Source organism: Gasterosteus aculeatus, chromosome 9, assembly GCF_964276395.1.
Source record: "Gasterosteus aculeatus chromosome 9, fGasAcu3.hap1.1, whole genome shotgun sequence".
Taxonomy (NCBI): Eukaryota; Metazoa; Chordata; class Actinopteri; order Perciformes; family Gasterosteidae; genus Gasterosteus; species Gasterosteus aculeatus.
This window is the reverse complement of record NC_135696.1, coordinates 13,448,464-13,470,884: the sequence shown is the minus strand read 5'-3', so window position 1 is coordinate 13,470,884 and position 22,421 is coordinate 13,448,464. Positions and strand designations below refer to the sequence as shown.

The 22,421-nt window shown below is 40.6% G+C and overlaps 3 protein-coding genes across 3 annotated transcripts; 1 reads left to right on the top strand and 2 right to left on the bottom strand.

Annotated features, from left to right (window-relative positions):
* Positions 1-260: 260 nt before the first annotated feature.
* Positions 261-3,089, bottom strand: LOC120825705 (group XIIB secretory phospholipase A2-like protein). Its single transcript, XM_040187487.2, has 4 exons — positions 2,684-3,089; positions 2,003-2,091; positions 1,185-1,350; positions 261-683 (listed from the first exon to the last, which is right to left on the bottom strand). The coding sequence occupies exons 1-4, from the start codon at positions 2,937-2,939 to the stop codon at positions 565-567; spliced, it is 630 nt and encodes a 209-aa protein (XP_040043421.2). The 5' UTR covers positions 2,940-3,089; the 3' UTR covers positions 261-564.
* A 1,001-nt stretch (positions 3,090-4,090) lies between these two features.
* Positions 4,091-11,366, top strand: LOC120825685 (uncharacterized). The gene is made up of 10 exons (XM_078108938.1): positions 4,091-4,567; positions 4,658-4,736; positions 5,302-5,727; positions 6,514-6,631; positions 6,779-6,890; positions 7,007-7,115; positions 7,203-7,339; positions 7,443-9,103; positions 9,177-9,275; positions 10,113-11,366. The coding sequence occupies exons 1-9, from the start codon at positions 4,485-4,487 to the stop codon at positions 9,230-9,232; spliced, it is 2,781 nt and encodes a 926-aa protein (XP_077965064.1). The 5' UTR covers positions 4,091-4,484; the 3' UTR covers positions 9,233-9,275; positions 10,113-11,366.
* Positions 10,495-22,313, bottom strand: LOC120825683 (integrin alpha-M). Its single transcript, XM_040187434.2, has 31 exons — positions 22,162-22,313; positions 21,316-21,424; positions 21,092-21,189; positions 20,957-21,024; positions 20,718-20,832; positions 20,467-20,597; positions 20,219-20,361; positions 19,982-20,132; positions 19,572-19,707; positions 19,387-19,460; positions 19,183-19,300; positions 18,880-19,022; positions 18,307-18,453; positions 17,909-18,106; positions 17,395-17,525; positions 16,851-17,008; positions 16,599-16,765; positions 16,279-16,395; positions 15,576-15,646; positions 15,359-15,500; positions 14,279-14,377; positions 14,008-14,087; positions 13,791-13,871; positions 13,581-13,656; positions 13,018-13,125; positions 12,885-12,926; positions 12,673-12,792; positions 12,475-12,588; positions 12,341-12,388; positions 12,120-12,230; positions 10,495-12,026 (listed from the first exon to the last, which is right to left on the bottom strand). Exons 1-31 carry the CDS (start codon positions 22,208-22,210, stop codon positions 11,799-11,801), a joined length of 3,573 nt encoding a protein of 1,190 aa, XP_040043368.2. The 5' UTR covers positions 22,211-22,313; the 3' UTR covers positions 10,495-11,798.
* Positions 22,314-22,421: the final 108 nt, after the last annotated feature.

Below are 22,421 nucleotides of genomic sequence, written 5' to 3'. Positions count from 1 at the left end.
GGGTCAAATGGTATTTTTATTTATAGTCTAAATTGGTGCAGTTCTCTTTCGAGGTCATTCTGACCGGGTCAAAACTGTGGACATTAATTACAAGTTAACTTAAGTAGAACAAACAGACCAGCTGAGCCTGATGAATCCGAGCTCATTGAAGTCCATTAAGTTAACACAAAATAACCTCCTCGCTTTTGAATTATAAAAACACTTTTGTCCAGCTCAACGTGTAGGTAATACATAAGTGAAATGAAATAATCACATCTACGCATGTTTCCATAACATTTATTCCTACAGAACATCAAGTACAAGATGTAATACGTGTGTATCGGTCTTTAAGATAAATTCACAATCACAATCATTTTGCTTTTCTTTTCCAACATTTGTGCTTAAACAAAAACACTATTGACAAATAAACAAATACAGTTTGGGTTGCGACAAAGTTGAACTGTTTAACAATTACGTCTTCATTTTGAACAAAACCAGAACAATAAGTTACTCAAATAGTCACACAGTCGTCTTTGCAAGACCTGCTAAGTTGATACTGCTATAAATAGGAGAGTGTTTCATGCTTTAAAGTTCATCTTTCTCCTCTCCTGGACAGAAACACGAGGCTCTCTGGCCGTTCATGTAGGGTCTGCAGCCCAGAGTCCACACTGTGTTGAACAAGGTGTCCGCTACCGTTTCACATGCTGAGGAGAGAAAGGTGCAGAGGCACGAGTGGCCGTCAGCAGAGGGCAGAAGAAGATGACATTTTAAATGTTCTAAAAGCAGTTAATCTCTGATTTATCAGTGCTTAGTAGGTTTTAATCACTTGAGGATTTCAGTTGCTTGCATAAAAATTAAAATTTAATTTAAATATTGGCTCCTTTTTTTGAGGAAGGGGCGTAACTTTCAAAATGGGATGCAACAGGCTCCTGAAAGATTCCCAAACCAGCTGGGAACTTTTCCGGGCTCAACCGCTTTTGCCACGGAGGGAAATAAAAAAAAAAAATGCTGATAAGTATCCTAACTGGTAATCATGGCATCTTTTTAAGCTGTTCACTCAGGCAGTTACTGAGTCACTGTATGAAAGTAGACCGTGTACTCAAATCAGATGTTGAATCATTAAAATTGAAGTTGAGGCAGAATGGTGCATTGGATGCAAAGTCGGGATCAGTAACTCGGTTCTGTGTAAAATACAAAAAACCCACCTTCAACTTTTGACACAAAGCCAAGACTCTTCTTCAGGTCCGAGCAGATGCTGTGGAGGCACCAGCGGAACTTGGAGTCGCAGCGGTACTTGTTGGAGCCGCAAGTGTCGTAACACATATCCAGCTGGTTGCAGCACTTGGTCATGGCAGGGATGCCCATGTCCATCTGGTAAACAGCAGGGTGAGGATTCACACGTGGTTATTTCTCAAATATCACTCAAAACAGATTACGTTATCGAGCAAAATAAAGACTTTCAGGGATAAATGGTTATATATATATAAACATTTATCCCTAGCGAATATATATATATATATATATATATATATATATATATATATATATATATATATATTTATTGTGCATTTTATAAAATTGATTGTTGTCTTTCAAGATTTACATTGGACGAAAAACAAACATAAATAATCATGTCCAAGCCATCCTCTTTTGTGTGTGCCGTTGTCCATAAAGGTGTGTTTTAGTGAATGCAAAGATTCATCAATTATTTATTTGTATCAGGTCTTTACTTCCCAATTAACACGTCTCTGGTGCAACCATACTGCAAGTTTTGAAAAGAGTAGACATGGATCATAGATCTTTAAGGTGCAGGCCATTACTTCACTAGCCAATATTTGCCATAACTTTTAACTAACTGAAATATAATGCAAAGTCAGCACAATCTAATGGGGGAAGCAACAATATCACAGTGCTAAGTTTGGGATTGTCCCATGGGAAGTGAGTTTCAGGCTTTTATATCAATAAAATGTCCAAGTTCCATATATCCACACGGCTTTGGCCTAAACAGACAGAAGAAGCATACCCCCTCTGGAACAGGAAGACCAAAGATGTAGGAGCCACATCCATTAGGTTCTGCCATCTGGTAACCAGGACGAGGAAGAGGATCTTTACCTTTAAGGGGAACCAAACTCAACATCAGATGTGTGTCATGTACCACAGTTTAGAAACCTCATGGGTTTAAAGTTGACCCACGTCTGCTCATAGTGCCAAAGGTTACTTATTTGGTCCTTTCATACAGCATGTTATTAGTAACATTCCCCAGTCACTGCATGAATCATTCCGGGCTCATAGTCCACATCCAGGCCCTCTTCCAAATGATAACGGCTATGATAAGTACACCGGTGATATGCAAGTGTCATTGCATTATTATTATTGATTTTTATAATGTTACGTTGCTGTTCCATTCAAGAGATCGTCAGACTCATTATCACATTTATCAATGACTTTAAAAAGGAAGTGCTTTCTGTCTTCCTCTTCTCTTGAAGAACTTTTATTGTTGTTAGGGTGGATTTACCCGGATCGTACAACATCAGCACAAGACTAACCTTTTCCACTGCATGTTATAAGTGTTCAGGAGAACAATGTTACATTTCCTCCTTTCAATTAAAATAAAATGATCAAATATCTTCAACCTCTAAAATGATATATCACTGCTATTCTTCTAACCTTAAACAATACTTACTCATCCATTTAACCGACTTACCGTAGCGACAGTGGTATTGGCACACTCCATCACGTCCGCCCATGAACTCTAGCATTGAATCAAAGTATCCGCCGACCGACTCAAAGCTGCCTCTGATGGAATTCATTGCCCACTCTGCGTTATCCTCCTCCGTCTGTGAGCCATCAGCGGCCTGGCCCTGCGCTGGTGCCACAGCAGGATCCTCAGCATCTTGACTGACAGCACCGTGGATGAGAAGACCCAGTAGGAGCGGAGCGATGTGGGCCCAACGGGTCATCCTGCAGCTCAGACAGCTCAATATCGACACTAAAGAGTTGAGAGACTGAGGGGCAACTAGCACACTCAGAGGAAAAAAATCAAACTCTGTGTGCCCTGCACTTTGAACGCGACACAGGGACAGCCTTCTATGTGGAAGAACAAAGTCCAGCCTCTATCTCGTCCTTTTGACTTGTATCAGATTTTGTCATTCTCTCTGATTAACCAGGCAGAGTGCCTGTTCGCCATTCAGCCGATTCAATCACGTTTCAAATTTAAAGTGAATTGCTCTTGACAGTGTCAACTAGAACTGGAAAGACTGGATTTGATTTTAACCGAAACCATAGAACCTTTTTTTTTAAAAGAGACTGTTGTGGGTGTTGTAGTACAGACCACATCATATTATATTTTGGTTTAGTTTATAGTCAGTCTTCAGCCTACCCAAATCGCAAGGTATTGTAACCTAGAACAATGGGGAAATTAAGAAAAGTGTACTCACGGTACAAAACAACAGACTTCCTGAAAAGGTTATATTTGGGCTAAAGTTGATGATTTCAACAAGGAAGACCCAACAGCAGATACTTTTCATGTACGACCATGATTTTCACAAAGCACAGTTTATTTTCTCAAAGGAACATGCACAATTCAAATTGGGGGACATAAAACAACCAGGCAGTCGGAGTGTCAAAGAGAGGTAATGGGTGAAAAATTAAGGCTTCATAAACAAAAGACGGATAAAATAACATGTAAAATAAGCCTCAAAATGATACAAACTGAGTCATGAAATACTTCTTGGCACTTTTCTCTGACATTATATTACTAGTGGGTAAAATTTTAGTGAGTCATTCCATTATCTAATGGCATAAAACATTTAGATGGTCAAAGGCGTCAGACGTTTGACTCATTCTAGAAAAAGCACAGATGTTACTGATAATATTAATGATTATAAATCCTTTGTTTAATTTAAGTGTCTCATTAAGTCATGAAAGGTTTACATGAGCCAACCCACACATTACCGGCAGAGAATATTTTAAAACATATGGAATTTGCAATTGTAAGAAACAATCAAATTCTTAAATCTAGTAGTATTTAAAATTGTGTTTCTTTTCCTCTGCCATTGTTTCCTGTTGCTGAGGTGAAATGCATTCTGGGATATGTCGCTCTCACAAGAACGGACATGACGTCGGCTCCGATGCATTATCGGTATTATAAGGGGCGGGTTGAGTCCTATCCGAGTTTTATGGCCGTTCTCGAAGGGACGCGGACTCTAGAATTGGACCAGTATTCAGAATGCGACTGATGACGTTTCACGAATTCACCAGAACGCATGTCAAAATAAAAACGTTTTTGAATAAAGTGCCAGGGTATTCTACCCCCCCGTCCACACTTGGTACAGTCCAGAGCCGGTACGTTTATCTCAAACACGGAACAAGAAATTACGCGCAAGCGATGGAGTAAGCCATGTGAACCACACCTTTAAGTGCTGCAAATCCAACTTGAATTTCAGGCCTAAACAGTCAAGGGATACCCGGTGAAGACTAATGCAGCTTTTTTTGTTAAAAATAAAATGGCTTTTTCCAACCTGTTCACGGGACTAGCTGCTGTCGTTGACGGTGTCACGAGCTCTGGTCCACCCACCTTAACACACTGGTAAAGGTTCCTAACGATTTCTAGTTAGCTTTGACGTTTATGTTATGACCATGGCATTCATTAAATAATAATAATGATGTTGTTTTACAGGACCGAGGCTGGGAGTGGTCAAAGAGACAATGCCAGAAAAAGGAAAATCCCAGTGGAGCACACTGAACCTTATGAAAAGGTGAGATTCATGTTTACTTTTACCTGTCATGGTACGACAGGCCAGGAAACCAGATGCTGTTTAATTAGTTGCATTTTGCTAATTAACATAACAAAGGCACTGACAAAAAACGGAATCCATTTATATGTATAGGGTGCAGGAATAATTAAGGTGTCTCACATTCTGCAGAAAAAAAGCTGCCTTTTCCTTTCCTTCGGGCTCATCGCAGGCACCCTTGTTCACTCATACTAAAGATATTCTGAGCCCTGCTGTCCATTGTTGAGCCCATTTTATGCCAGTTGTTTCCAGTGATAATCCTCTCTGCTTATTTTCAATCTTTAATATTGAAGATGATTTTGTTGACCATTACATCACATGGAAAGCTCTAGATATCTGTATCATTGTAGATACACTCTTTTTCCAGTATGTGATACACTTAGCCAATGCTGTTAAATACAAACCCCAAACGGTTTGTGCTGCTCGTCTGCACAGCATGTATTTGTACTTCCCAAACTTCAAAAGGTTGACTTTCAATATCAAAATGCATGTCATTGACATTTGATTTCGATGCATTTTCATTCCACAGAAGCTATGTCATGAAGCCCAGAGAGACAGAAGTAATTATGCTACGTCCTTCTATGAAGATGCCTCCGAGGCCGTACACAACGCTGATCAAAGTTATAAAGCTGGCCACAATAACATAGGTCAGAATTACACAACTAAAAATAGCCGCAAGGTGAACAAGCAGCCGCAGCAGCGGTGGCGGCGGCAGCAGCAGCAGCAGCAACAACAACCACCACAACACCACCATCAACAGCAGCAGCAGCAACAACAATTTCAGCAGCACCAACGACAACAGCAGCGACAACAGCAACCGCACAAAAAGAAGCCAAAGCGCCAAAAAAATCAGCAACAGAAGGATGGAAGACCTGCCAATAGAGGTGGAAGCTCTCACACTCAACCTACTCGAGGACAAGGTGGAAGATACAGACAAAATACAAATTACAAGCAGGTAAGCAAGAGCATCGGCCAGTTATCTGTTGCAGCTTGAATCAAAGCACACAGTCACCATGCCCACCCACTGTTGTGGTAGAGGAGGCATTCAAGATTAGGAATCGGGAACATTTATTACTAAAATATGTTAGACATACAAGGAATTTGACTTGGAACAATGGACAGCAAGACGGATAAGACAAAACAATATGAATTTAAATAAAAAATAAAAAGTTAAAAATAAAGCGCACCAGCGAACAGAAAGTGACAAGTGAAAATGACAAGTGTATGTGTATGTCTATGTGCAAATGGAGGGTGAAGGGAGTGACCGGGGGGGATGTCAGAGTCAGTCAGTCAGTGGGGGAACCGGGCTCTGTTGATGAGTCCGGCTGCCGACAGGAAAAATCGGTTTGTGTGGCGGGAGGCCTTAGTCCTGCTGGACCTCAGCCTCCTGCCAGATGGAAGCAGCACGAACTGATTTTGTCCGGGCTGAGAGGGGTCGGCTACGATATTTTTAGCCCCTTTGCATGTCCAATCAAAACAGGGATAACTGTATTGGAATCCAAACCCCCAAATACTTAAAATGGGGTCAGTAATTTGATAAAAATGGCTACTTGCTGATGTTCTTGTGCACTTCTGTAGGTCATACAGAGGAATCAGTCTAAACTTGAGGGGTTCAGAACAAGTCTCGAAAAGAAAATGCTTCCTTCAAAACCTTTTCATCATGGCTCTATTAACATGTTTGTGAATTCTTTTAATTAACATACTTGTGAATTTTTTAAATTATGCTTATCTTTCCGCTCAGGACTTCCGAGCGCAACGTACAAGGTTGATGACCCAGGAGTTTAAGGACCAGAACGCCGTGTTGGCCAATGGGCGGTTAATCTGTCGGCATTTCCTTTTGGGACGGTGCATCAAGGCAGGTTATGTTATGTTGTGTGTATGTATGTGTTTAAAAAGTGATATGTTACCAATGTTGACATGTTTAAACTAACTCACAACATAGAAACACGTGTTGTTCTTGTTTGTATTGCCTTTTATTGAATGTGGTTATAACTGCACACAGGAAGGCGAATGCCAGCTGGAACATGTTAAAGGACACAACAATCTCATCCAAGCAGTGTGCAAGTTTTACGTTCAAGGATTCTGCTTAAAGGGGGAGACCTGCCCATACATGCATAATATCCTTTGGTTGAACCGCAATGAAATCGCAATTTTTTCATAAACTCATTGCAGTGATAAGTATTGTACTCTTTGCCAGAAACAAATATCTAATATTTCCTTTACTCAGTTGCACAGTCCTTTCCTTGCAAGTTCTTTCACCAACACGGAAAATGCTCTAAAGGAGAAGATTGCCGGTTTTCCCACGAGCCACTTAATGACGCCTCAAAAAAGCTGCTACATGACGTGTGTAACAATCCTTTCATGACAATGTTTCATAGCCATTGATGTGTGCGGAAATTACAAATCAGTCTTCCCTTCTTCTCACCGCAGGCTTTAAAACGTGATGATGAACTCAATGCACTTGCAAAGAAAGCTGAGCAGGAGTCGTCCGGACAGCCAGAGAACAAAGATGAGTCAGAAATGTCGGAACCAATCAGGACTTCTAATGAACTTGTGCACCCACTCAGGTACGCACACACAAACTTGAAATTGTCGATGTGATTCTGCAAATACATTCATGTAATTATTGCATCAATCATTCATACCATGCTGATATTTTTATTTTTTTAGGCCTAACTTTTACAACAGCGGAGAAACCAATGCTGAGAAGGAAAGCGTGTTCTGTGAGACTCGAGAGCTGGCTGATGACCACGAGGAAGCTTCCCCGGCACATGCAGCTGATGTTGCCCAACCTCACATCCTGCCGTCAAGTGACCTTCAACACGAGGAGCCAGTTTGTTATTCAGTTGCAGCAGTCCTTGGACCGCAACTTTTCAAACCATTCCCTAGTTTCTTTACATCTCAAAGAAGTGAAGAATCTGGCAGTTCAGTCCTTTCAAACCAAATCCAAGTTCCATACTCAGTGGATGCTGTTCTCAGGTCTAATTCAGTGGAAAACTCCACCTTTAGACACACACCTACCCTTTATGCTGCAAAAACTGTATCCTATACCCCAAAAGCTGACTCTGCAGAGATCCCTGTTCCTATACCAAGCTCAGAAACCCAAGAGGAGACTGTCTTGCATTCAATAAATCCCAGAAAGGACGTTAATAATTCCCAGGGGAAGGAATTCACGGGCCTGTCATCGCTCAATGTAGACACTAGTCTGCTTTCAAAGAACATCCCAAGTCTACCTCTGGCCTCCACACACAACAAGACACAAGGTAGCAATGTGCCACACTCCATGAAAGCTGCCCGAAGAGTGGCTGATGAAGTCAAGTTGGAGTTGCTGCATTCTACTGTGAACGTAGCAGATGAGTCTACTACAGCCTGCAAAAGTGAAGGTGCTCCTCCTTTTGGATGCACAAATAGCAAAAGCTATTTTTTTAAGCCATTAACTCGGACATCTACTTCCAAACATCCTACAGAGTTGAGGCCTGTTGTGACATTTGACCCACAAGCCCCAAGAAAGCACTTTTCCCCTTCGGGTTTCCCAGACTTTAAATGTAGAGCTGCTGCTCCTGTGGAACTTGTCACCAGCTCCGTTAAGACAAGTCATTCTGCAAACACTGGCAGTCATCATTTTGTAGAAAAACAACCCACTGAGATCCGCCTGTACTCTAAAAAGCCACAAGCCGTCCTCAGCCATGACGCACAACGACCTTGTCCATCTGAGATCAGAGCAGAGGGCCGTAGTGAGACGGCACATCACGGTGCTCTTGCAGTTGAATGTAAAGAGACCCCCGAAAAAACGATTCATAGCCTTTTCGCAAGCCCCCTTTTTGACAATCTGCAGCCTATAGAAGATTCTGAACCAAGTTCCTCTTGTCCTCAAGACTTTATTCAGTCTTCCTGTCCTGCTCTACAGCCTGCAGGTTCCAGAAGTAAAGGTGTTAAAGCTCCTGCCAGCTCCTTCCTCAGGCTTTTTGCTGCTCCTCTCAGTGATGCCCCTCAGCCAGATCTTTCAAGGACTTCCTCCTCCTCTCAACAGTCAAACCAGTTAGTTGATAATACATCTCATTTCTCAGACTCCAAACCAAGGGCCTCTAATTTAAAGACAACTCTCCAACACCAGATTAGATCTGTCAAAGAAATCTCTGGTGCAACAAGATCTTCCTGTTTGTCTTCTGATGCTAAAACAAAAAGTGCAGACTGTTCAACGGAGAAAACGAATGGCCCTTTGAAGCGGCAGCTTAATCCTGTCTGTATCCTTGAATCTCTCGGGGAGATATCTACCAGTCCAACCAGAGCCCATTCTCCGCAGCAGCCGCCTGACGCTGCATCCCGCAAAGGTATGGGAATAATCAACGCATACCAAATGTACCGGGAAATCCTGACTTATGTTGTTAATGCCTCACTTCGCAGACACTGCCGGCTCAGTTCTGAAGAGTCTCTTCCTGACTCTGAACCCCTACCAATAGTATCAAGAGCTACAGGACAGTATTCGGATGAGGGCCGCTTCAGGTAAAATGTTTACTCATTCCAATTGAGGAGATTTTATATGAGCTTGTGCTGGGCCGTTTGGGAAACATGCGCGTTCAGAGCAGGCTGACTGTTTAGCCAGCAGAGTTTCTGCTTCTGAGAGACATTCATGTAAAAGACACTCAGCACTGCTCTACTACAAACTGGTTTGGATAAAAGACTAAACCGATCCGGCATCCAAGCAACTCCTTGGTGCCCTAAACTAACACTATGCAACTCGACTGTACACAATTTACTGTACTGTGAAGGATAATAGTGCAGTACTAATTGTCACTGAAAAACTGCTCCCTGTTACTTTGCTGCGTCAGTTTTGACTCAAACTACACAATAAAATATCCAACATTTTATTTGAATAGAAAGCTCCACCTGGAAAAGGGACATTGTGCAGATAATCCGCACAATGTCCCTAAATGTCCCTTTTCTACTCACTCTTCCCTTCTGAATATTAAATGTAAAACATGTACTGCTCAGTATTATTGTTTCACTTTTATAGTTTTACTTCATAAAACAAAGTAATATTCTGCCACCCTTTACCAACATTCCCTGTTGGAGAAAGGGTTGAAGGTAGAGCAAAAGCACGGGGTTTCCTACAACCCCCAAATGACCAAATCTGCCCCGGAGAAATGACCACGTCGTAGTTAATGTTGGTCAGAAACATTCTGTACGTGAATTTAAACACACTTTGGATGCTTTGGGCGTGATTTTAGGAATCTCAAGCTCTAGAGTTTGAGTTGTGTTGTATCCAACATTACTCTGGATGTTGTGTGGCTGCTCTTAACTGTGTGCCTCTTTTCTCCCGGTGCTGCTTGCAATCTTCAGACTCGAGACTCCCGGCACGACCGCCCACTGAGAAAAATATTGCACAAATCCCTCAGAGGCAACCGGGGGATCTTCCCTCTGCAGTCCAGGAACAGCTGATCTCCAGGTGAAAAAATGCGGCGCGCATACAACATGCTGCGCATACCAGTGGCGCCGCCGAGGCAGCGTCACGCGGGGCAACAACGGAAACCCGCATCAGAGGGAGTGCCGCTGGTCAATGGGGACGTGGAGGTCACCCCACTAAAAGACCTTTTCAAGACTTTAGAAACTTCTGTTTTCCACTTCGGACATTAGTCTTGGGTTATTTTTCCATGTCACTCATGGTCTTTATTAAGTTTGCATCGTGGTCAGTTTTGACAGCTGTCTTAAGAGAGCACACGTGTTTAAATCATATTTTTTATTCTTTATGCAGTTTTAAGACTTGTAATATCAAAATTGCAATTCAACACAAAGATTTTTTCAAGTGTATATTACATTTTACTTTGTGCCCTCAAAAATACAATATTTGACCGTGTCAAGTAAATAAACTTAAAAAAGCATTGCCTTCTAAAGTTATTGTCTTCTAAAGTTTGAAGTTGTGCCATAAATTGATTGACTTGCCAACTTCAGAACCCAACAGATTGATTATACACATTGGAGATAAATTAAAGGGAATCCCCAAATGACAAAGGTATATGTCAAATAAGTTAAGGAACATTTTGGGAATCTTATCTTTCCACCACGCTCTCCTCCTCCATCATCATCGAAGCACAAGATGAGGGAAAATCTGAGGAACGGTGTTCGTCCCGTCAGGTGGACGTCAATGTCTAATCTGTTTGGAGGCTCAGCGTGACACAACACATACTTTCAATATGTATCTATCCTTCTATATTGGAAAATGAAGATCTTTGTATGTCATCTCTTGCAAGTACAAGGGTATCCTGTGTTTTTTAAAATTTGTTTACTACTGGCACATCGCAGACTTGTGCCTTGATACAACATTGATACATGAACACTGCCCCTCAAAATATAAAATAAAAGGCATTAGAAAAATATACATACTGTACAGAACCCAAACAATGGTAGTCAAAAAAATAAATTCATAGTATATCTTATTGCACCTATTTAACAAAAGCAAATATGATTTAAATCAACAGAGTAAATGTGTATCATCAAAGAAATATGCTTATGTGTGCAGTGCATCTTTAAAATGAATAATATATATAAAAGCATTTCACCATGTTATTAATTGATAAGTAAATGTTTTCCCATAGATTTTGCGTTCATATCTTGTTATTTCTTGTAGCTACGGACGCCTGTATGAGAGTTGATGAGAGTTTGCTCTAGATGGAGAGGAGATTTTAATCCATGTCTGTGGCATCTGAATGTTCGTTCTCTCTCCTTCAACTGGTCAATGACCATGACGTTCTCCCAGTGGAGGCTGTGGGAACACCTTCACTGTCTGGTGTTCAATCAGTCACCTGCTCATTGTCCTCGCTCATACAAGTGGGGAGTTTTCAGGGGCAACTTTGTTCTAAGAGTTTTGTTCTCCTGATACCATACTTGGATTTAACAGTTGAGGTTTCCTACTTAGCCACCTCAATTATTGATGGACAAACAATGCTGAGAAAGCATTAAGAAAACATTAAAATGTCTCAAATCTCTGTTGCCCATAAACTTGCTGCGTCTCACAATGCAGGCAGCCCTCTAATCCAGCTCCACCTCTGTATCCGCCAGAAGAGCGGTGCTGTTGTTTCCGTCACCAAGAAGCGTGTCTTTCTCTGAGGGTTTGTCACAGTTGCCGTTAGTCTCTGATTGGGTGACACTCTGGTTGGCGGGGGCGGACGTGGACGGAGTGGGAGGCCCCGCTTCAGGAGCGTCGTCGGCCTCCTGCTCTCCATAGTCCCCATGCGTTTTCCTCTTAAAGCAACCCAACTTACGGAGGAGACAAGAACATCGTTAGACCAAAAGACACACAGAGGTTTTTCTTCAGTTGTGTTTTGTAATTAAATGTGGGCGCCGACTCACCTTGAACATGATGACAGTGATTATAATCAGAAGCAACAATCCCAATCCAGCTCCAGTTAAAATGATCAGCATTTTATCCGGGGGGATTATGAACTCAACCCGGACTTCAGTCTGTTGGCAGAGAACATGCAAATAAGTGTAGCTTCTTAATATTTGATCAACAATATAAAATGTGTGGTAGATAAAATAGGTTGGCTGCTCATGTACTAAAAGGAATGTACCTCTTTCGCTGTTGGATCGTTGCTGGACGTCTTCATGTAGTCATAGTTCTGTTAATATATACAACATATTATCCTAAACAACAACAAATGTCATATATTTAAAATGGCGTAACTTTGGTCAAACGTGGACATACCTGTTCTTTATGGGAGTGCAGCACATATCGCTGCTTGTCATAGTTGACATGTATACAGCTCTTAAATTTAACCTCTCTGGTATCTCCACAATACCGCGTAAGAAAGGGCATACTCTGCAAAGTAAGAGTGTATCAATTCATGAAATAGTACCCACTTTAAATGGTGTATGTATTCTGTCTGTGTGCATTGCTACGTACTGCTGCGCGCTGTTGGAGATCCCTGAATTGTACGTCTCCTGACAACGTGAACTCAATGGAGGATTCAAGGAGGAACGTGTCGCACACTATGATTTTACAATATTTTTCTGGCGAACAGTACTGAAACACAGCAACAATTCATGTTATTATGGGGAATTGTAATTTCCACATGTTCAGTTAGAAATGCTTGATACTAATTATATTTTACGTACTTCAGATGTTGCGTCACTAATGCCTGAGCATTGAGTTTTGTTCTAAAAAAACAAAACAAAATTGAAAAGGTATTTAAGAACAGTGATTTTAATCACAAAGAAAGCAGCAGTATGATCAAATAAATGTAGTTACCTCCTGGACTTGGACTTGATAGTTTGTCATTTCGAAGTCATGCTCCAGTTTAGTCGGGAAGATCAGGGACACGTTGACTGGAAAGTTCTTGAAACCAATATTTTCTACCTGCAAAGAGCGAGAGACAGTTTTAAGAGAGACATTTTGGGAATCGCACCCTCTTGCTGTGTGCCGGTGCTTAACCCGCACCAACATCCGGCCCACAAGTGCCATGTTTTGTCTCTTTGAGTGAATCCACACAAACCCCTTTACCTTCCCAGTGATGCACCACCAACTTATTCAGGTGGACTTTTTCACGAAAGGGACCTCAAGAGTTTATCAAGTGAACTGAAACCTCCAAATGAATGCTACTTTTGCTTTGTTCCTGCTGGATGTGTAAATAGGAAACTGTAAGCCGTGGCAATTTCCTCACAAAATTTTTATAGTAATGACGATGCGTCAGTGTTTTTTGAGGCCAAACATTCAATACAGGTCTAAAGTTGCAGCTCGATCAGTGAACTTCTCAACGATTGGTCAAAATGAGCTTTGATAGTTGCTTGTTGCACATTCATTTAAAGCCTCACCTTGTATATAGCGAACATTTTTTTAGGTCTAGTGTCCTCTGTTGTGAAGTTCATATAGTTGATCGGGTCGTCCTTCCTGTAAAGCGTAGAGGACAATCACAACATGCAGGTAGCTGCAGAATAATATAACCACGGGTTGGATTATAATGTAGAAGTGAAATGATGCTAATGACTAAGCAGAAGTTCCAAAATGTGGAAAGCGACACTTACACCATTACTGCCATTTGAATTTCAAATTGCACTGGGATACTTTTGGTCCGGAAAGCCGCTAAGGAGGAGTTTGTATTATCACTGAGGACATAAAAAGCATTTATTGTGAATGTTGAAACAGTAAATATGTAAGGATAGTAATCAATAGTATTTTAGTGATACATTGACAATGTTTGGTCTTTGATCAGTGTTTTGGATTAAACCAGAAAGCCGCTACCTTTCACCAGTAACGTTCATCGTAATGCTTTCATCCCATTCATAGTCATTCAGGATGTGGAAAGAAATTCGGAATGTTGCCTTCACAGAAAAACAGACAATGATGTTGGATGTGAGTGATAACTGAAATATCTAAACGAGAAGTTGCCACAATTTATAAATGTCAAGAGTTCAGCAGGTTTGTTCCAGTTCTTCATTTCAGGAAACGTGAAACCTCTACACTTGTGAAACCTCTGTATGGAACGAGAGTGTCGTGTTGCAAAATGACTCACGGTTGATCGGCTGCGAAACACCGGACGGCTTACACCACATGTGGTTCTGTCAAGTACTCCGTCCATGTCTTGACAGCTGTAGACTGTGGGTCTCGTAGCCTATTTTAAGACAATAAAAGCGTTAAGTTTTACTTTGATGCTATATTTGTGTGGATTCGAGTTGGTATGTTTTTAGCATAATCTTTCAGGTCTAAAGATCTAATATAACATTTGTTCTCATGGTTCGATGTCGATCTTGAATGGGTTTCAAATCGGTCATCAACTCTTTTAGTGGTGCTGAAAGTGCAGTTGTTTTGCACTTGACTTAAGGGGAAGTTAATTAAATTAATTCCATTCCTGCAGAGGTTCTTTGTGGCATTGAAAAATCATGACTTTTGACTAGTTGTTCTTTACATGCATCTTAAATAAAAGAGGTGCAGCAAGTGAATAATTGTGCTTTACGAATTGTGTTCATGTACACAAGTTTTTTCTGACAAGTAGTTCAGCAACAACTTACTCAAATATTCTCCAATGGAATGAACGTAAAGATAAATTAGAGACCATCTTGGAACTTGGGACACTTTTGATCTGAAGGAATCACTTGTAAAGTTTGGACACAAAGTCTGTTCTCACAAAGCTACTGGTAAAATACTTTGAATTGCATCTGCGGTAGTTTCCAGTACCAGTGCCACATTTCACCACAACATTTCACAAACAGACTCACAGTTAAACCGATACCAGTGCTACACGCTGTTGCGACAGATAAGGTTATTGCTAATTTCACTGAGTAATTGTAGCAAAACATAACTATACATTAACATAACGTCAAAACTGTAAACTCATTCTACAGGGTTAGTGATGTTGGTTAATTTTTTTAATGTTCTAAATCAATATGTTGGCCAGAATTTACATGTTGCACCATTAAACAGAACTCGGAGGCCGGCCGCGTGCGCACTCTTCTAACTGAACACACACACACAGATTTGTGTAAGTTAAGAATGTTTTCTGAAGCCCCGACTGACATTGACGCAAGTGTTCATATTCTTCTTTAACAAGCCGATTAACAGGTGTGTGTATATAACGCTTAAACCTTTAAGTTACCTCTACGAGAGTCATCCTGGAGAAGGACAGGCCTTGGGGATAGTATATTGTTAGGCCGGTGTGGTAGGAATCATCTCCAAAGTTGGACAGTTTAACAGTCACGTTGAAGTAGTTATCTTTTGCCACCAACAAGGTTGGAGTCCTGAGAGACAGAGAGTGCATTTGGTCATATAATGTAATGTTACCGTTGTGTGCTACTTTTTAAATGCATACATACGTGAAGTTGAAGTCCACGTCAAGTTCAGCAATGCAGATGTTATGTGTTTTACACCGCATTTCAAAGGGAATCTGTAAGAAAAGGCACGTTTAGTTAATTCATAAATACGTAACAAGCCAGATAACAACGGTATCAATTAAACCGAATTGTCATTTAGCATTATTTGAGGACACAGATGATTTTTCTGATGATTTTACTGAAACACAACAGGAATGCCCTCGCCCCTGGATTTACGCTTTCCGTCTCTCACCACAATCAATGTGCCGGACTTTAGCCGTGCCGGGCTCGAAGGCTCAACGGTAGTTTACCGCTCCACTACCTTGCCCACTACTAACATTTCTCAACAAATTTGTATGTATTCCTATGAATTGTTGTACTGATGTTTGAGTTAATCAGAGAAGTCATTTCAACTTTCTTGAAAAAAGTCAAGCTGGCTTGGGCAAAAATACGACTGTTTGACTAATCCCGGTCTCCAGTAGGCGGTCTTTTCTCACAGTGTTAAAGGTAAATTCCAACTTGAAAATAAAACAAAAGACAAATTGACAAATGTCATGGCCAAATCCGTACAAAAAACCCATTTCCATTTCATCTCCTAGATCCTTTTCTTTATGTATTTGTGTGTAAAACGTTTTTTACAGATTGATTTGCGCACATGCAAAGAGAAAACCTGCGAGGACTCAAAGCAGCCTGTCACTGAACATACCATAACATCGGCGTGCCTTTTGCTGTCACTGTTCAGGACGGCACTCATGTGCTCGCTGTCAACCTGGGAAAAGTTTAATTTCATGGCGACTGGCGATAACGTGTCTACCACACATACCTGAAAGAAAGAAATACGAGTCATCTGCATATTGTTGAAACGGTGACAAAATCAAATGGTTAAAAAAACAAACATTAGCAACATTGAGCTAAAAGAAATATCGAGGAATAACTAGCTAGGGCATAGAGACATGGATGGAATGTATAGATGTACATTGGATCATTGGTTTATGCGGTGTATATATTATCGATTGATCCCCATACTGGCATGTAGATGGAGTAGTTGAAGCAGGTGTTTTCGCCCTTCAGTTCGCAGATGGAGATAAGATTTCTAGATTTCTTGTTGGCTTTATTGAAGAAACCTCGAAATGTTAGTCTCGATGGATCCACATGGAGCATGTAAGAGATGTTCATGCTGGAGCTCCTTGCCGCTGCAAAAGCATACATCAGGATTCCAATATTGAAAGGGTGTATCAGCGGCTGCTTATGAATAACTTTATGGGGTCACGCCCGTACCTGGTTTGAGCTTTGTTGTTTCTACCATTTCAAAGCAGACTGTGAGGTCAACCATTTCCAAGGGTCTATCTTCGTCGCTCGGGCAGACAATGTTGTCAATACTTATCTTGTTAGGTAGGAAAGACAGACGTGCAGTGACATTGAAGACCGGCCTGGACCTGGAAGACATAAATGAAAATGATTAATCACATGATATATTCTGTAGGTTCCCTTCTTCAATACTCCTTACACCTGATTGGTTGAAGAAAGCTGCCATGAGTCTGTCACTGGACTGTTCATGGCTGCTGGTTTGGCAACATGACATTTTATGTCAACTTTATTTTCATTTAAAAAAGAGGCCAAGGACTTCATGTAGACAGTCAGCATGTAGCATAAGCAGCACATGATGATTGTCCTGCTACGTATACTGTATCGTGGGGTTTTGTGGATTCTCAGGCAATGTGCTCAACTCTTTTGTTGTGAAAACTCATCATTGAGATAAAGACCTGCTTTGAGGAAGTAGGAGGTAGCAATGGTACACACACGATGTTCACAATATCCATACCGCACGACAACCACAGCGCCCTGTGATCCGACAGCAATATCTGGCAGTCCGTCCTCTCCAAGGTCCATGTCCCCGTCAATGGCTTGACCAAAGAATCTCAGCCCAGAATCTAGGTCCTGTCCCATAATTCTCTGGAATAACATAGACAGGGCATGATGAGCATTGGAATAATGGTTGTTTCGAAGGTTCTGTGTTCAGTTACTCTGATAGATGCCCTGTGTGAGATAGATACGGGTTTTTAAAACTATCATTGATGAATACCTTGATGATGATCTAATTCTCTACCGATCCGACCCGATTTTCTTTTTGCAAAAAAATCTATTTGTCTAACCGTCTTGTTGAGTAATGCTTAATTCTTATCTCATTTTTAGGTATTTAGAAAAAGAGGGTAGGAAAGTACCTGCTCCAGAGTGACCGGTCACCAAAGGGTTCTTTCATGTGTGCATAGGGCCGACTACCTTTATTCAAAAAATGCGACAAAGCTAAAAATATATCATTTCTCAGTTTATCTCACCTGGCTGAAAGTGCTGCGTATCCCTCTGTGTCTGTCCCCCAGGTAGATGTACACAGTGCCTGTATTATCATTCTCAAGGGGGGCTCCAACAGCTACATCTCTGAGTTGATCTCCATTTAAATCTGCAAGACTGGATATGGTGGAACCAAATCTCCCCGTGAATGGTGCGGACACTTGCTGGTCAAATTTCAATTCCATCTGTTGAAAAAAACAACAACAGTATATTTACATATACTATGAATATCAAGTAGATTTTAGTCACTGTGACCTCACACACTGGTTCACGAGGGTGGTCGTAAGTACAACCAAAACAATTAATCATTGTAAACCAGCAGATCGTGGAACGTCATAGTAGCGAGCTGACCATCACATAGTCGTAGCCATTTATCACAGCCCACCTTATCAGTCACCATGTAGATGTAGATCCTGCCTTCTTTCTTCTCCAGAAACTGATAATACAGTGGAGCTCCCACCAGCAAGAAATCTGTGTTGCCATCTGAGTCGACATCTACTGAGCACAGCTCTGCACCGAAGTAGGAACCAATCTGAAAAGTTCATATAATTAAAGTTCTACGAATCAGTATGATGGATTAATATTTTTCAAAGAAAGGTATCTCTCTTAACCGTTTTTGAAAAGCCTGCATAAATAAATGTCATTTTCTCACAGTTTCTTCTACAAGCAAAACTAGGTGGTGCAAGTGGAAGGAAGTGGTCTGGTTTCACCCTGCAACCACACAATATATGATGTGCCTTTCACGCCCAGCACTTGTCTGACAAACAAAAAAATATCTTCTTTCAGAAACAGCATAGATTCTTGACAAAAGTCTTGACAATAGCTCTAATAGTACAACAAAAAAGCAGTGACAGATTCAGATACACATGCTAAGAGTATTGCACCCTTTTTGTTCGGAATGTAGAAAACAGATTAAAAAATGATATTTGAAAAATAAATTCTCAAGACAGTTACCAACCTGGTCCCCAGAAACGTTTTGGGTTGCGTTCCACTTCGTGCCAGTGTCTCTGAAAAGTACAACTTGTCCTTTGTGCTCGAACCTCGGGGCCCCTGCGAAGTACAGAGGATTGCCGCTCTTCTCTCCCACAGCAACCGAGTATCCTGCAAGTGTCAGTCGCATATGGTCAGATTGGTAACTAACTGAGGCGTTTTTGCCGAGCTTGTCTTCTAGTAAAGCGGAGCAACAACGTCTTTAACCAAATAAGAAAAAAAAGATAAAGTAGATCATCTGAAAAGAAAGAGATAACTTTATGTTCTGTACCCATGTAGGAGTCCATCTGCATGTGTGGATCTTCAATTTGAGTTTCTATTTGTCCACGACGGTCTTGGAGAGACCCGCGCCAGCTGTTTGACCCCACCGAACCAAGGATCAATGCATCCTGTTAAACAGAAATAAGCAGGTATGGTCAAGTGTTGTGGTAGTGGCTTCTTATGGGCATAAAATATAGAGTACGTCTTTTTTCACCTTGTGGAAAGCAGCACTGAAACCACTCTGAGCCATTTCATTTGTCATTTCGCCTGCACGAGCCACTTTGGAGCCTAAACAGAAACCATTCACACTTTATGTTGCTATTGCAAAGGTTCACCGGGGTGGATAAAAAGGAATTTTGTAGCATTATTGTAATACAAGAAAAAGGAAATTAACATCACCTTCCACTTTAAAGATCTTTTTCTGGAAGTTTTCCAGCACATCTTTCAGTCCGTTATAGTTCTCAATTTTGAAGGCATTTTTGTCTTTTGGTTCCGAAGCGATGGCTCGGAATCTTTCTAGATTGGCTGCTTTGATCTGAAACCAGAATGCTTCTTGAAAAAAAGTGCAGTATCCGATAGTCCTAATGACAGCCAGATCATCAATACAATTTCGTAGAATCTCAAAACAGGAATTCATTCAGATTTTACGGGACAAAATATTTTAAAATGTTCTGACATTTTGTCTGACTGTAATGTGTTCACAGTGATACAGTAGTAAGAGTTGAAGCATGAGGCACTACATGTGCTTGTGTTTTAGCTGAATGAAAAGATGTACCACTATTGGGATCATCGATCGAAGCACAGCTTACCCCAATGACAAAGCGAATGATGTTTTTATCATCATATATTTTAACGATGCCATTTCCATCTGAATCGGTGGGATCTCCATCCGTGATTAGTACCACAACTTTGGTTGCATCCGCAGAAGCACCTGCTTCGTCGTTTTCCAAGATTTCCTTCCTGAAACAGATGTAAAAGTAACATTAAAATATTTAATATTTAAACGTTATTTATTTAGAATCCGAGAACTTTGTGATGTAACTTACAACACGAATGTGAGGGCCTGGTGTGTGTTGGTGAGTAATTTCATATGTTCTTCATTTGTAAGTTTCGCGCGATCACCACCAGCTTGGTAGTCGTTGAAGTCAAAAATAGTTCGAGGTACTGTGGCGAACTGAACTGCTGCAAACTGATAAAAACATACAATATTATAAGGTGCAGTATTCAACTTTATATCTATATGATTCAACAAACAGCTGCTATGAATGCTTTAATTTTCCAATAACACACAAACCTTGATTGAAGAGTTCTTAAGGGTGTTCATTATATCTACTATAAAGTCTTTGTTTTGGTTGAACTCATTATCGGACATACTCAATGATCCATCGACTAAAAAGACAAGGTCCACTGTCTTTTTTGTGCACTCTGAAAAAAGGGCAAGTTTTTAAGGGTTTTTAGTCAGGACAAAGGCGTTGAGAACATATTTCAGCGCGGAAGAACGAGTTGTAACAAAAGAGTTGTAGAAGTTTAAACTTGGAAGTTTACCTTGGAAAGCAGGTCTGAAAGAGGAGTTTGGCTCAAGTTGACTTGTCATGTTGTAGCACACGCTGTTCACATAGGAGTTCCCATTACATTCATGGACTAGACTTGGACTGCACACCTAGAATCCAACGCATGAGGTGAAAGATATTAATCCATCACACTGATTTGTTTTGCTCAAAGCCACAGAGAAAGTGTATTGGCTATTTTAAAGAAATGATTGAGCATTGGGATTTTTCTCTCACAGTGAAGCTGGAGCGGTTGGAGTTTCCAGCTATTGACAGACCAAAGAGCTTGACTGGTGTTTGTTGGTCTGCGAAAAAAAACATTTTTTATTGAAGGATCCATCGTATAATATTAAAAATATGAGATTTATATACCTTCTACGTTGAAGCAGTCAGTTTTGTTTGTTTCGTTTTGGTTGAATGTACATATTCCCCCGGATCCATTTAGCTGCAGCGGTGCAGTTACGATTATCCTGTTGGGTGGTTCATTTATTTTATTGGCCTTACATAACCACCACAGTTGTCACCAAAGAAAGTGAAACACTTCTCTCTAACTTCATAACTGATTTTGCAAACACTACTCATCATATGAAACTTACCTTTTGTCCGCACTTTGAAGCACTTTGTATCCAAAGAAATCCTTTTTTTCCCCCTTACGGACATCTGGATTTTTTGTATCAATGTTAAAAGTCAAAGAGACAGTGATAGCTGCAATTTGTGAGAAAAAGATAAAATATTCAAATTTTACTGAATAGAATGGCAAAAGTACGGCTATTCTTTTTAAGTCTTCCAACAACTCAAGGCGCTTTAACACTACACAACACACACATCTGAATTTCCACTCCACACAGACGCTACCATAGAAGGTCACATCCACCCATCAGCGAGATCGATGATTAACGAGCTGACAATTCACATCCTCTCACCTAAATGACTTTGTTAAGTTGTGATGTTAGTCATTTTCTGTTATTTTGTTCTGAAGTTTGGGAATATGTATGTTTGTTTGTTTTTGCTGCCGTCTGGCAAATAAAGAGTTGTGCTGCTCAACATTTAAAAAGAATAAACATTTTAAAAACAATTTGTTTCTTTATAAAACCGACATTTTCTTCATTTCTATTGGCACCATTCTAGGGTAAAAAGTAGGTTTACCACAACCGATTTCCTGAGCTTTTGCAAAAGCTCAGTATTACATCAAACTGAATTTTGAGAACCAAATGATTGAGTATGTATATCTGTATCATGAACATTTAAATAAAAACATTAAATGGTTCTACAACTTTACAAGCAATGCAATATTTGTTTTATTATTTTACCCCCCAAAAGGAGCTCACCCAAAATAACCATCAAGTCGTTCTCCTCAATTATTAAACGTCCGTATCCTTCCTTTTACAGATGAATATTGTCTACAACAATCCCCCCACATTTAGAAAAAATTGAGATCTTACCAACAGCCACCATATAGGTGAGCAGAAAGATGCGACGCCGCCCGTGCATTTTTTCTCATCACTCTTCTCTTAGTCTTACAGCACTGCAGCTTGTTCTCAAGACATGTGACTTTACATCCTGTGTGTGTTTGCTTCTAAACTGGGGAGTTTCCGTAGCAGGTGGTTGTGAAACTTCTGCTTGCACAGAAAAGTTGTCAGCAAAAGAAAAAATCTAATTCTACTTCTTCCGTTTTCTTTTCTAACTCCTAAATCCCTCAGTT